The 13,032-nt window shown below is 41.5% G+C and overlaps 1 protein-coding gene across 4 annotated transcripts in view; it reads left to right on the top strand.

Moving 5' to 3' along the window:
* smarca4a (SWI/SNF related, matrix associated, actin dependent regulator of chromatin, subfamily a, member 4a) overlaps window positions 1–8,237 on the top strand; it is a 28,898-nt gene extending 20,661 nt beyond the window's left edge. For 2 of the 4 annotated variants that reach the window (XM_061750206.1, XM_061750204.1), the window contains exons 27-34: window positions 225–302; window positions 385–603; window positions 684–946; window positions 2,789–2,897; window positions 2,966–3,067; window positions 4,615–4,747; window positions 4,832–4,971; window positions 7,563–8,237. In XM_061750206.1, coding sequence (XP_061606190.1) covers window positions 225–302; window positions 385–603; window positions 684–946; window positions 2,789–2,897; window positions 2,966–3,067; window positions 4,615–4,747; window positions 4,832–4,971; window positions 7,563–7,595 — 1,077 coding nt within the window. In that variant the 3' untranslated portion in view covers window positions 7,596–8,237. The remainder of the gene's footprint in view (window positions 1–224; window positions 303–384; window positions 604–683; window positions 947–2,788; window positions 2,898–2,965; window positions 3,068–4,614; window positions 4,748–4,831; window positions 4,972–7,562) is intronic. The other 2 variants (XM_061750207.1, XM_061750205.1) reach the window with 1 other exon arrangement.
* The last annotated feature ends 4,795 nt before the right edge of the window (window positions 8,238–13,032 follow it).

The raw sequence follows: 13,032 nt of genomic DNA, 5'->3' as shown, positions 1-13,032 counted from the left end.
CTATTTCTGCTATCCCTGCTTAATTTGTTATGTTTAATTTGAGCATTAATCAGTGCAAACATCTTACATGCAGTTGTCAGTGCTTACTCAGTATAACACCAGGCACTGAAGGATTTCTGCTCTGCTTTGCTGAAGTTAGTCTCTGTTTGAAAGAAGTGGCTCAGAGGTACCCGAATATTCTGCCAGTTGCCTTGTCTCAATCCCACTGTTTAATCTCGCTGCAGGAGGAAGACGAAGTGCCTGATGATGAGACAGTCAATCAGATGATTGCCAGAAGTGAAGAAGAGTTTGAACAGTTCATGGTTAATCTCTACCCACTTTCAATCATGAGATGTCATTTAATAATCTGAATCCACTAACCATCTGTGGTGTTGTCGTTTACAGCGCATGGATCTCGACAGACGCCGCGAGGATGCCCGCAACCCCAAGAGAAAACCTCGTCTGATGGAGGAGGATGATCTGCCCAGCTGGATTTTGAAAGATGACGCTGAGGTTGAGAGGCTTACCTGCGAAGAGGAGGAGGAGAAGATGTTTGGCCGAGGATCCCGTCAGCGTAAGGAGGTGGACTACAGCGACTCACTCACTGAGAAACAGTGGTTGAAGGTCTGTCACAGTGAGCGGGTAGTTCAAACAACAGATGTACTTTTGTCATGGGTCAACTCTCTAATATGTCTCTTCAATAGGCCATTGAAGAGGGTAATTTGGAAGACATCGAGGAGGAAGTGCGCCACAAAAAGACAACCAGAAAGCGCAAGCGAGACCGCGACCATGACTGTGGACCCGCTACACCCAGCTCCAGCAGCGGGCGAGGACGCGACAAGGACGAGGAGGTGAAGAAAGCAAAGAAACGTGGTCGGCCACCTGCTGAGAAACTCTCTCCTAACCCTGCGTCCCTCACCAAGAAGATGAAAAAGACAGTTGATGCCGTCATCAAATACAAGGACGGGTGAGCTAAATTGTTGGTTTGGCAAACAGTTGTTATGACAACAATTTTGTTTCTGGATTTAGACTACATTTATACTATATTCCCGGCAGCCTCGTTTCAGGCCACAGTGGATTAAACGGGATGTTTGTGAGTGAACGCTGGGGGACGGGATGGGCCGTGATTACTGTGGATACCCGGTGAGATGTTTAAATGGTCAAAACATTTGCCGCAGCAGTTGCGGTGCAGATGAGAAACCAAGTCGCCCATAGTAAAATGGGGTGCACTAGGACTGGGTGATCTCACGAATAAAATGATTGCATTATTTTTTTTAATGAAGACACTTTGGATTATAAACATTAGCATTCTCCAGTTGTGATGCTACATACCCTCTTAACATTATTGCTACTTTCAAATGTGCATCATCTTTAATAACAATCCAGATTAACAAGGTTGTCATTTTACAAACCACTTGAATAATGATGACACGATCGATTGATTGGTTTGTTGCTTTGGTATGATGACCTCTCTGCTAGCAGTGACTAACTGCAAATGATCCTGGAGCTGGTAGCAGTGAGTGATAGGCTGTACTGACTGCACTCACATTTTTATGCTTTCCACATAATCACTTGGGTGGTGCTTCTTCAAATAAATAAAGTTTTGCCCGTTTTTTAGAGCGCCGACATACCTTGCACATCGGCTAGTTAATAGCATTGCTCCACTTCACTTTGGAGACGCCGCCACACAACCGCCGTTGCAAACACGTTAAGCGGCCGGCCGCTTCAATCGCCAGGGCGTGCTCCATGTGACGACGACTGTGTCGGACAGGGAGTTTCGTTTCATTACGGGCCAGGTCAGCTGAGGAGGCGCGGTTTCTGATTACTCCCACATCCAGCAACCGGAATTGGAGCAGGAAAATGACGACTCTGATTGGCTGTTGTCACGCACATTACTGCTGTGTTAGATCGAGGAAATACGCACACATCTCATAACCAAGATTGACGGGAAATTTATCACGGTCTTTGATCTCAATCTTATAATCGCCCAGCCCTAGGGTGCACGCAACTAAATCTGACAGTATGTAATAGGCCAGAACACAACTTGGAGGAGGCCCATAGCGGGGCGGGAAGCTTATACATTTCCCGGTATCTTACCCTCACCGCAAAGCTAAGCCGTGGGATATCTTTTAATAACACTTAATGTTGAATATGTGTGTGAGAGAGACGAGTACCTCACGCACTCTCTCTCACTTGCTCTCTCTCTTGCATTCGCTCTCGCATTCCCTCTCAGAGCGTGTGTATGTAAATAACAGGCTGTTTTGCATGTTTTTGTACAATAGATGGATTAGTAAATAGGTTGTTGACAGAAAACTAGTAATTATCAAACATTTATTGAGTGGCAGTATACAGTACATGACCTAAAACCCTATCCTCCGCGGTGATGCCTACTATGGAGCTGGGCCGGGCAGGGGAGCTTCATTCGATTCTGCCGGGGCAACGGAAGGGCTCCAAAGCTGCATGGCGTCCACGCTTCATTTATAGAAAGCTTTGACAGAATGTGAGAAATGTAAGGGAACCCATCAAAACTAGATAGACTGGGAGGAAACCTACTGACATCTGTGGTAAACTACAGGCCGAAACGTAGCGCGCCTTTAAGCATCCAGGACTCAGTAGTCCCGCCCCCCACGGACCGTCGCAGATGCCATAATAGACTGAATACCTAATGCCAGAATACGGAGTAAAAAAATGGCCAAAATCCCACACCGCACTAGGTTTTGGGCAAAAAAAGGCTGCCATGTCCACCTGGAACAAAGTGTAAATGTAGCCTTAGTTCTCAATTTGACGTACATCTGTGTTATCGCCTCAGTAGTAATGGACGACAGCTGAGTGAGGTCTTCATCCAGCTGCCTTCCCGCAAGGAGCTGCCTGAGTACTATGAGCTTATCCGCAAACCAGTAGACTTCAGAAAGATCAAGGTATGTATGATGGTTTTGGTTCGTTTTTTTCATGCCTATCCATACCTCACATGCGTTCCATCTATCAGGAGAGGATCCGCAGTCATAAGTACCGCAGCTTGAATGACCTTGAAAAGGACGTGATGTTGCTATGTCAGAATGCTCAGACTTTCAACCTCGAGGGATCTCTGGTTGGTGTCAACTTCCAGCTGCTTTTTACAAATACGTGGTGCCTTGACTTGTGAGTTCCCTAACGTATGAGCTTTCCAAATTACGAGCCGCCACTCGGCAGATTTTTTTTTTTTAAATTTACTTATATATTGAAGGATTTATTAATTGATTATTATTTAAAAAATTTTGTTCCAGGTAACCACCTAAAATTTTAGTGAGGAGCTGGCTTCAGATACACCGCCGCTCAAGTTAGGTGTAACAAATGGAGAGCGGCAGTCGCCCCATCACTTTAAGCCGTTTGGGAAAACAGTCAAACATAAAACGTGAAAACACTCCTAAGGAAGATGGAACAGATCCTCACACTGAACTAACCGTTTGGTAAACTGCTAACCAGACAGGCTCCAGTTCCTGATGTTACTCAATAGGCCACGTCTCTTAATGGTATACATCATCGTTTCTTAGAGGTGGGGGCGATGGGGATACGTGCAGGACTTTCTGCTTAGTTTCACTTCAGAAAACTACCATATTTTCACGACCATAGGGCGCACCGTATTAAAAGGCGCAGTCTCAGTTATGAGGTATATTTCTGTATTTAACACATACATAAGGCACACCGTATTATTGGGCGCAGGGATGGTAAAACATACAGTAGCATGCACGCACGCGAAAACAATGTTTTTAAAAAGGCAGCAGGAGCAAAATAAGTTTACATATAATAAGATTGCTATGCCTGTAAACATATGGCTTCAATTGTATATTTTATAATACTGTGCTATTTTCCTTTATGAAAACCAAAAAGTATGATGGTTTTTGGGGTGCTGGAAAGAATTAATGGCACTGCAATCCGTTTCAGCGGCAACAATTGATTTCATGTACAATAGTGCATTGTTAAACTCGCAATTCAATTCAATTTCAGTTCGATATTGATTTAAATGCTCCAATATCAATTCAGCAAGAAGTTGAAATACATTGATAATTAAGAGTATATTTTGTTAATTTTTTTATGTTTTTGATGCCATGTAAAAATATTTCGTATGTCACTTCACATTTTTTAAGCAATAAAACATCTAAAAATAAGAATTATCACAACTTATTTGTGCGTATGGAGTACAAAAAGTAAAGTGCATATAAACTTAAATAGTGTGTATTTCCTCTTGGAATTTGTAATAAAAATTAAATTTTGCACAATAATAACTTATTTTCATGTAAACTTAAATTGTGTTTATTTCCTTCTGGAAATAAAATTGAAAAACTTAAACAATAACTTATTTGTGCAAAAAAAAAAAAAAAGTGCGGCTTTTGTCCTATACAACACTCATCACACGCAAAGCGCCCCCCGACTGGCCAGGAAGTGAATCGATTCAGAGGATTTGCTGAATCTTTATTGAATCGTCGGGCAAAGTATTGGAATGCACTGAATCGATATTTTTACCCACCCCTAATGTACGAGTAAATTGAGTTACGAGCTTGGTCAAAGAACAAATTAAACTCATAAGTCAAGGTATAACTGTATATTTTCCAATCCACAGCTCTGGGCTAACTTTTTCCCCTTTCTGTAAACCATCAGATCTACGAAGACTCTATTGTGCTTCAGTCTGTCTTCACCAGTGTGAGACAAAAGATTGAAAAGGAGGAGGACAGTGAAGGAGAGGAGAGCGAAGAAGAAGAGGAAGAGCTTGACGAAGGTTCTGAGTCTGAATGTAAGTATCAGAAATTGCAAATGGATTGTACCAAATCATGTTTACAAATGTTCAGAGGTAATGACAAGCTGTGTTCCCTTCCAGCCCGTTCTGTGAAGGTAAAGATTAAACTGAGCCGGAAAGAAAAGGGGGAGCGTGGTGGAAAAGGACAGCGACGGAGGGGCCGCGGCGTCCGGGCTAAACCTGTGGTGAGCGATGACGACAGTGAGGACGAACAGGAAGAGGTGAGCACTGTTCATGTTACTACTCCAAAGGTTGGCCTCTCACCTCACTTAACCAGTGCTATGAAAAATTGCGCAATCAATTAGTGTTTTAAAATTTAAAGTAGTGGCCAGATATTTACACACACTCATTATGGGCATGCATGTCATACTAATTTTAATGATTTTATTTGAACCATTCTTTTTCAAGAGGTTAAATGATTATACAATGTACCTTTGCAAAGAGTTATTTATTTATTCATCCATCCATCCATTTTCTGAGCCGCTTCTCCTCACTAGGGTCGCGGGCGTGCTCGAGCCTATCCCAGCTGTCATCGGGCAGGAGGCGGGGTACACCCTGAACTGGTTGCCAACCAATCGCAGGGCACATACAAACAAACAACCAGTCGCACTCACAGTCATGCCTACGGGCAAATTAGAGTCTCCAATTAATGTATGTTTTTGGGATGTGGGAGGAAACAGGAGTGCCCGGAGAAAACCCACGCAGGCACGGGGAGAACATGCAAACTCCACACAGGCGGGGCCGGGGATTGAACCCGGGTCCTCAGAACTGTGAGGCTGATGCTCTAACCAGTCTACCACCGTGCCGCTATATATTATTTAGAATTGTCTTTAATCCGCGCTACATCCTGAAATGCATACACGTATAAGTGTTATTAACTTCTCATGAGGGATCACAATTGAATGAAACTGGATAGGCCAGTACTCAGAACAATAGGAAGGAAGGTACAAGAAATTTAGTGAACATCTAAGAGTTGCGTAGGTTTCAAGATCATCTATTCAAACTATTGTACATACTAAGTACTAGTTATTAGCATGTGTTACCGAAAACATCAGCTTCAGATTAAAGGAAATTGGTTAGGATGTTCAGAAAAAACCCAGGAACCACCAAGGCTCAAGCTTGCCGTTAAACACCAGTGTCGCTTACCACGGTTAAGGCAGTTTTTACTTTCCCGTGGACTTAGAGGGGGATGACCAAGAAAGAAGCCCATGCTCCGAAATTGATACCTTCAAGAAATTTGCCGCTGCCTACAATGAACAACCCAAATGCCTTCTGGAAATCAAAAAAGACAAGGCTAATACTATGCTATTTGCCATAATTGTCAAGAATTATTTTTAGAAGGAGTCATGGTGATGCTATTAAAGTAGGACTACAGTTTGAACCATTCAAATTCTCCTCAAATCATCTAGATGACTCGAAGGTACACATAGTTTGGATGGAACAGAGTACAATTGACCTTCTTTTGAGTTCTGGGGTATGGTCGTGTTTGAACAGAATAGGGCCTTCCAAACATGTTCCCACACATTACAGTATTGTCCAAAAAGCCTTCGTTTGCTGAAGAATGAATGGTGAAGCGCAACACCTGCTGGACTACATTATTTTCCGCACCATAAGGCGCACCGCACTGTAAGGCGCAGTCTCAATTACGGGGTCTATTTCTGTACTTAAGCCATACATAAGGCGCAGCGTATTATTCGGCGCATGCTAAAACAAGGTAACGGAAGCAAAAGAGTGAGATTGGTTGAACTTTATTCTACTACGTATTTAAAAATACACATTTTTGATCAATCTTATGTCACAAATCCATCGAAGTCCTCATCTTCTGTATCTGAATTGAACAGCTGGGCAATTTCGCCATCAAACATGCAATGTTCCCTCTCGTTCTCGTTAGAGTCAGTCTCGTTGCCGGGTGGCTGTTCAGCAATGATGCCGGCTTTCGCGAAAGCTCGGACAACAGTCAAAGCAGATACCTTAGCCCAGGCATCCACAATCCATTCACATATGGTGGCGTAACTCGCCCGGCGCTGCCTCCCAGTCTTAGTAAAGGTGTGTTCGCTCTCTCATCCATCGCTCGCACGCCGCTCGCAACGTCCTGTTTACACCAATGTCCAGCGGCTGGAGTTCGCTGGCAGTTGCTGCGCCACGGTATTCCTTGCGCGGATGGCGAGATGGCGCCTTTTCATAAAACGAAAGCACCAAGACAGACCGCCTTGAAAGTGTTCGATCTTCATGTCTTGTGCTATCGTTATTGCATTCGGTCGAATGGTGACTGTAGCGACGCTTCTCCCGGCTGGTCTTGTGCTTGGTTTTGAATTCTCTCGCGGCTGCTCTATTCCCATTTACAGCCGCATAACTGATAGCCTGTAGTTTGTATTATCCCTCGTAAGCATGTCTCTTCGCTGATGCGATTTTGGGGGGCCCTTAGCCAAACAAACGGTGTTTAGCAGCATACCGGTAGTACAGTATACCTACCGGAGGCGTGGCGGAGGTAAGCGTACGTCAGCGTACGTAGTGTACGTATTACGTCCCTATGTCGGCGGGAAATGGTCCGACAGTCAATGAAGCGGAGGGCTTACCAAAGTCGCACAACATTTTTACAGATTTTGGAACTTAGTCCAGACATAACACGCACCGGGTTAAAAGGCGCACTGTCGATTTTTGAGAAAATTAAAGGCTTGTAAGTCCGCCTTATAGAGCGGAAAATACAGTAATTGGTGAAGACTTGTGTCCTGAAGCATTTGTGGTGTCTTAAATGTTTTTTAAAGCATTTTATTAAGCTCATCAGTCAAATAAACATTTGTGTTTGTTTCAGGAGCATTCGGCCAGCGGCAGCGAAGAGGACTGAACATGAACCACTCCTAAATGGACCAACAGCCCACTGAGCTACTTGACTGGAACTTAGATATTTTTCTTTAGCTACAGCAGGGAGACATTCAGTGGGAACGTTTAGTTTTACCTAGATATGATTTTTAGTGAGACTGTTGTATTCTCATTAAAGTGTATCATGATTGAAAAGCAAAAAAAGTACATATGAACGAACGTATGATATGAACTATCCACTTCCATATTTAAACATGTTTTCTTATGATAGATAGTGTGTGTCTGCCTCCCCCTCGCCCCCTCCTCAAACGGAAGATATTGACTCAACAACTGATCATGGGCCATATAGATAGCAGGTTTTTTTGTTGTTTGTTTTTTAAAGTTGTGTTAGTTTTGTCATCCTTTTGAGAAGTGAACCAAGACGCACTGTGTTTCCTGAAATCCCCTTTTGAATGCATGTTGTGCGTCTGTGGAAATGCACCTGGATGTGTCTTTGTTATTATCTCTGTGTAATTTAAGACTACAAGCGGGATCATGGTACGGCCCACCTGCAGCCCCTCCCTCTCAGGTTGTGTATGTAAACAGGGAGGGAGGGACGGGACCATTTTCTCGGGTCTATGTCACTGGATTCCAAAAAGTACAATAAAGGCATCTCGTAATAAATTTGCAGGCTAGTTTGTATTTTTTTTTTCCTGACCACTAGATGTCTTACTGATCACAGTTAGCTCTTGATTACCTGCAAATCATTATGCTAAGTGGCTTTCGTTTGATTCAAGTCAGCTATTTGACATAACTTTTGAAACTGTTATTAAAATGTCCTACTACTGCTGTTACCGTTGAGGTTTTCATTTGTTTAATTGGTATGATATGCAACATTTAAACATGATTTTGTCAATTTTTCTGATTAAATCCCTTTTTGCTATTTCACCAATCTCATGCATTTAGCTGTCTCATTTATTTTGAATAAAAGTATACTGTAAATACACAATACGTTCGAAATCATTATGCATATATTTTTCTCGGATTTTCCTAAATCATTTTCAAGTTATCAACTGTTCGACCATAATTGGGATGTTTTTGAACAATGATAACAGTATTTTTGAAAAATTTAAAATGTAAAATGCACTGTTCCAAATTATTACGTACAACTGTTTCTAGATATTTCGTAAGTTTTAAAGAACTGAAAATAGTCATTTGTTGAATTTGCAGCACTAGGAGGTCATTTACTAAAATCAAAAGCTATTTCAATGTAGGACATCCTAACAGGTCAAGTCACGTTTTGACATGGGATCCCTTATTTGATAGCAGCTTCACAAAACATCCAGTGAACTTTATTTTATTTAGCATTTCACAACATGAGTGTCTCTTCTTTTATGCACATTGCAGCCGCTGATGCAAAGGTATTCTTTGCAGCATGAAGATGATTTTGTTAGACAGCACGGTTCATTTTTGTACGACGGAGGAAAGTAGTAAGTCAGAACCTGCATACTTTTTAGTGGTCATTTTCACACTTGCAGGGACTCTAAAGGGTACGACCAGGTCTCTTTTCATGAATCTGGCCCAAAACATGAATCCGCCACCATCTTGGTGATGTCGCAACTTTGTTGGAACATGGTGGCCATCTCCCAACACTACTTCACCCATCTGGACCATCCAGGGTTACATGGCACTCATCACTGAACAGTCTCATGCTCCAAGGAATCCTTTTGCTTCATTGGCTGCTATGGGCATAGAATGAGAGAAAGTCATGGTGTGGCCCTCATCCTCAACTGATCTCAACCCTCTTGAGAACCTTTGGCGCATCCTCAAACAAAAGATCGTTTTGGGGTGGGAGGCAGTTTACATCTAAACAGCTGCTCTGGGAGGCTATTCTGACATCCTCCAAAGAAATTCAAGCTGAAACTTTCAAAATACTCACAAGCTAACAAGGATGTCAGAATTTTGCAGCTGCTATCAAATAGGGGTTCTTATGTTAAAAAGTAACTCGACCTGGTGAGATGTTTTTGTTTTAAGATTTTAGCAAATATGGCCTCCGGATGCTTCAAATTCAACTAATGACTATTTTCAGCTCTTTAGAACCTATAAAATGCCTTGAAACTGTTGTGCATAATAATTTGGAACAGTGCATTTTAAGTTTACAAAGAAATATTCAGATCATTGGCAGGTTTGTTCAAAAACATTCCATTTATGCCCTAATAGTTGCTAATTTTGAAATTATGATGACTATCATTTGCTTTAACTATTTAGGAAAATCCAAGAAAAATATCATTTGGAAAATAACTTGAACGCAGTATATACATTTAATTAGGGAAAATACATTCACTTTGAGGAAATGAAAATGTAATTGCCAGGATTTCTTTTTTTTAATCCAGGTCGTCCAGTGAGCTCGGCTCCGACTCTCCGCATGTCGAAGTGTCCTTGGGCAAGACACTGAACGGTAATTTGCTCCCAGTGGGCCTGGCAGCGCCTTGCATGGCAGCAGCCGCCCATTGGTGTATGAATGTGTGTGTGAATGGGTGAATGTGAGGCTTTGTAAAGCGCTTTGGGCACTGTGATTGTGTAGATAAAGCGCGATATAAGTGGAGTCCATTTAATATTTAATCAAAAATTTCCCCCCCCCCCCCAAAAAAACAAAACAAAAACAAACTGTGAATAAGCAGGGCCTCAAGGAAACATTTTTGCTAATAGGCGGGGGTTCCGCAAATAATATATAAGTTCCCGCCAAAAATCTGCAAGTAGGTGAATCAGAGAATGCCGAACTGCGAATATGCCGATTGCTGGGTTCTACTGGTGAAGTTTTATACCCTCTTGTTGCATAGTCTACATGTTGTGTGAAGTTGTTTGTCGACACAAGATTAATCATTCATCGTTTTTTTTATGCTTGCATAGAGTATAGTAAATCCATTCACCATATTAGCTGAGGTGACAAGGAGAAGGTCGCATTAAATATTTCCAACATTAGGCACGTGGTTGGTTGACCTGGACAGCTTCCTTCACTTCCAGTGACTGATGGCATGTAAGGACATAGCATGTTCCAGGAATGAAACGATCTCATGAGATGATTTGTCCAACAATCTTCAGTAGAAGTTGATCTATGTGATATTTGTACAGCGGTAGTTTTCATTACGGCAGCGGCAAACTTTGACATTGATTGTTTACCTTGCAGCTTCTTTGTTGACATTTCCCGCTCCAACTCTCATTCTTATCTTTTTCAAGTTCAAGGTGATGAGACCAAACTATAAAAGTAGGTTACTCACTAGGCAGTTAAACCTATCTAAGACGCCACTCCCAATCCACCAGCAATCTGCAACATGCCACTACCGTTTCCGAATGAGTAAATATTAATTAAGATCAACTATGCATTATTTAGCCATCAAAGAAAATGTCTGTTTTTACGTGAGAACCAATTTCATATCCACATATATAACCCATACATTGAAGGAAAATATTTCCACCTCAAAATATGTTTTTTCTCTTCTTGCCAAGAGGTGAATGGTGGGTCAACAAAACAGTGGCTGCAGGAGCCGGCTGTTTGATCCCTGTTCCCAACTGTGAGTTGGGAGCTTTTCCAATGTTTGCAAACCATTCATTGTTTCAACAAGAGGTCAGTCTGTGATCTGAACAACAGTAACAGTCATTTGTCCCTAAGCCTCATGTACGTGAAATTGAATACTTAATAATTACATGTTAGTTGTTAGTTGACGCCTGAGCATGCATTTGACTTGGATGGGGATTCAACTTTTGACATCAGACTCTGATTTCATATTGACGTGCTTCTTTGACAAGATAATATCAAACCACAAAAACAGTCAGTGAAGCAAAGCAAGGGGGGAAGAAAAACTGTCTAAAGTGCTTCAACGGGAACCTGATTTAACCTTCAGGGTGAAGATGGAGGCAGGTAGCACATTTTTTGACGTGTGTAAGCAGGCCGTATGAAAGTGACTGCGTAACATGAGAGCAAACATACCGGAAGAACCAGAAAACGTTTACATGACCTGAGGACGAAATAAAGAGCGGAGCCCATGGTTTCCCACAGAGGGGTGTGTTAAATTCTTGGCTTTCTCAGAAAATATGTTATGAGGAAGGGATCTGCTCTCTATTTTTTGCTTCAGGCTGTTTTAATTTTTTTTTTTCTTCCCTGATCAGATGTGTGATCAAGTAATGGTGGATACACTTGCATTAATTGAAAAGTATTCCGATAAATAGTCTATTCTCTTGATCTAGAAGCCTCAAATGTATTCTGGGTAGATCACAAATGGACTGTTCTTACTGCCCATTGAAAGAAAAACAAAAAAGGTACAGTATGCACTGATCACTGTTGGTGTAGCACACAGATGGTCACCAAAGAACATTAGCATTATCTCACTCTATATACTGTATCTTTCTCTGATAATGTCAACATGTTATCGTTAGAACTAACGTCACATTTCTCTTCTGTAATGCATCATCTCAATGCTACCATCAAGTAGCTAGCATTATTATTCTAGTATAGTAGTATTACATAGTTGTAATAATCAATGTTCTTATCAAGTAGATGAAAGGCAGTCCAGTGGCCTTGTGGTTGCTGCAACCTCCCACATACCCCCAAAATGTTTATGTTCATTAAAGATGCTCAATTAGTACCGTAATTATAGGTGAGAATGTGAGTATGAATGAAAATGTGAGTGTGAATGGTTGTTTGTCCTGACCTTTTACCTTAATGCAGACAAACGCTAGAGAAAATGGATGACGTTTAGTGTAGTCAAACTATTAAAAACTCAATCACCGTCATCCTTCCCAGTTAACATGGATATCTGACTTCTAAAGCCGTCAATGGCAGTGAATGTGTTAAAGAACGAGTCTCAATAATTCTTTTGATTTTAGATGACTGTTCTGAGGTTTTGTCTGCAGGGTGCACTTTATCTCTATTCCTGTGCTGTAACTCTCTTTTTGTGGAATTGAACTGTCTGTTTTAAATACTTTCTGGTAAATAGTAACATAAACCTCTTTTTGGACGACAGTAGAGGCTTGGTCCACGTGGTAAATCCTCGAGGTTACACACATAGAAGTCTCCTGCTCGTAAAACTAAGGAATTTTGCAAACATCCAGCTGTCTTCTGTGGTCTTCCACATTGAGCACGCCACTGCATTACTACTTTCAAACAATATCGGATTCGGCATTTGCGCTCATGGGTCTGATGGCTTGTGTTACATTTTTTTTGTTAGCCCACGGAATCTGTTTTATTTTCACTAAGCTACAAAATTGCAATTAGGTTGTTATATATATACCCAATTATTATATCATAAAAAAATCTTTTTCCCCAACATGCTATTGCTTTTTGTACTGTGTAAATTGGGCTTTCCATCTACATTAAACTTCATGATTTGATCTGTGACACCTGCCTCAAATGTAATGGCATCCTTTTAATCAAAGATGTACTTTTGATATAATTCCAATATGATAATTTGCTTAACTGAATCTGT

Source organism: Phyllopteryx taeniolatus, chromosome 16 (genome assembly GCF_024500385.1).
Source record: "Phyllopteryx taeniolatus isolate TA_2022b chromosome 16, UOR_Ptae_1.2, whole genome shotgun sequence".
NCBI lineage: Eukaryota > Metazoa > Chordata > Actinopteri > Syngnathiformes > Syngnathidae > Phyllopteryx > Phyllopteryx taeniolatus.
The sequence above is the reverse complement of the archived record's forward strand: the minus strand, read 5'-3'. Positions and strand labels throughout refer to the sequence as shown.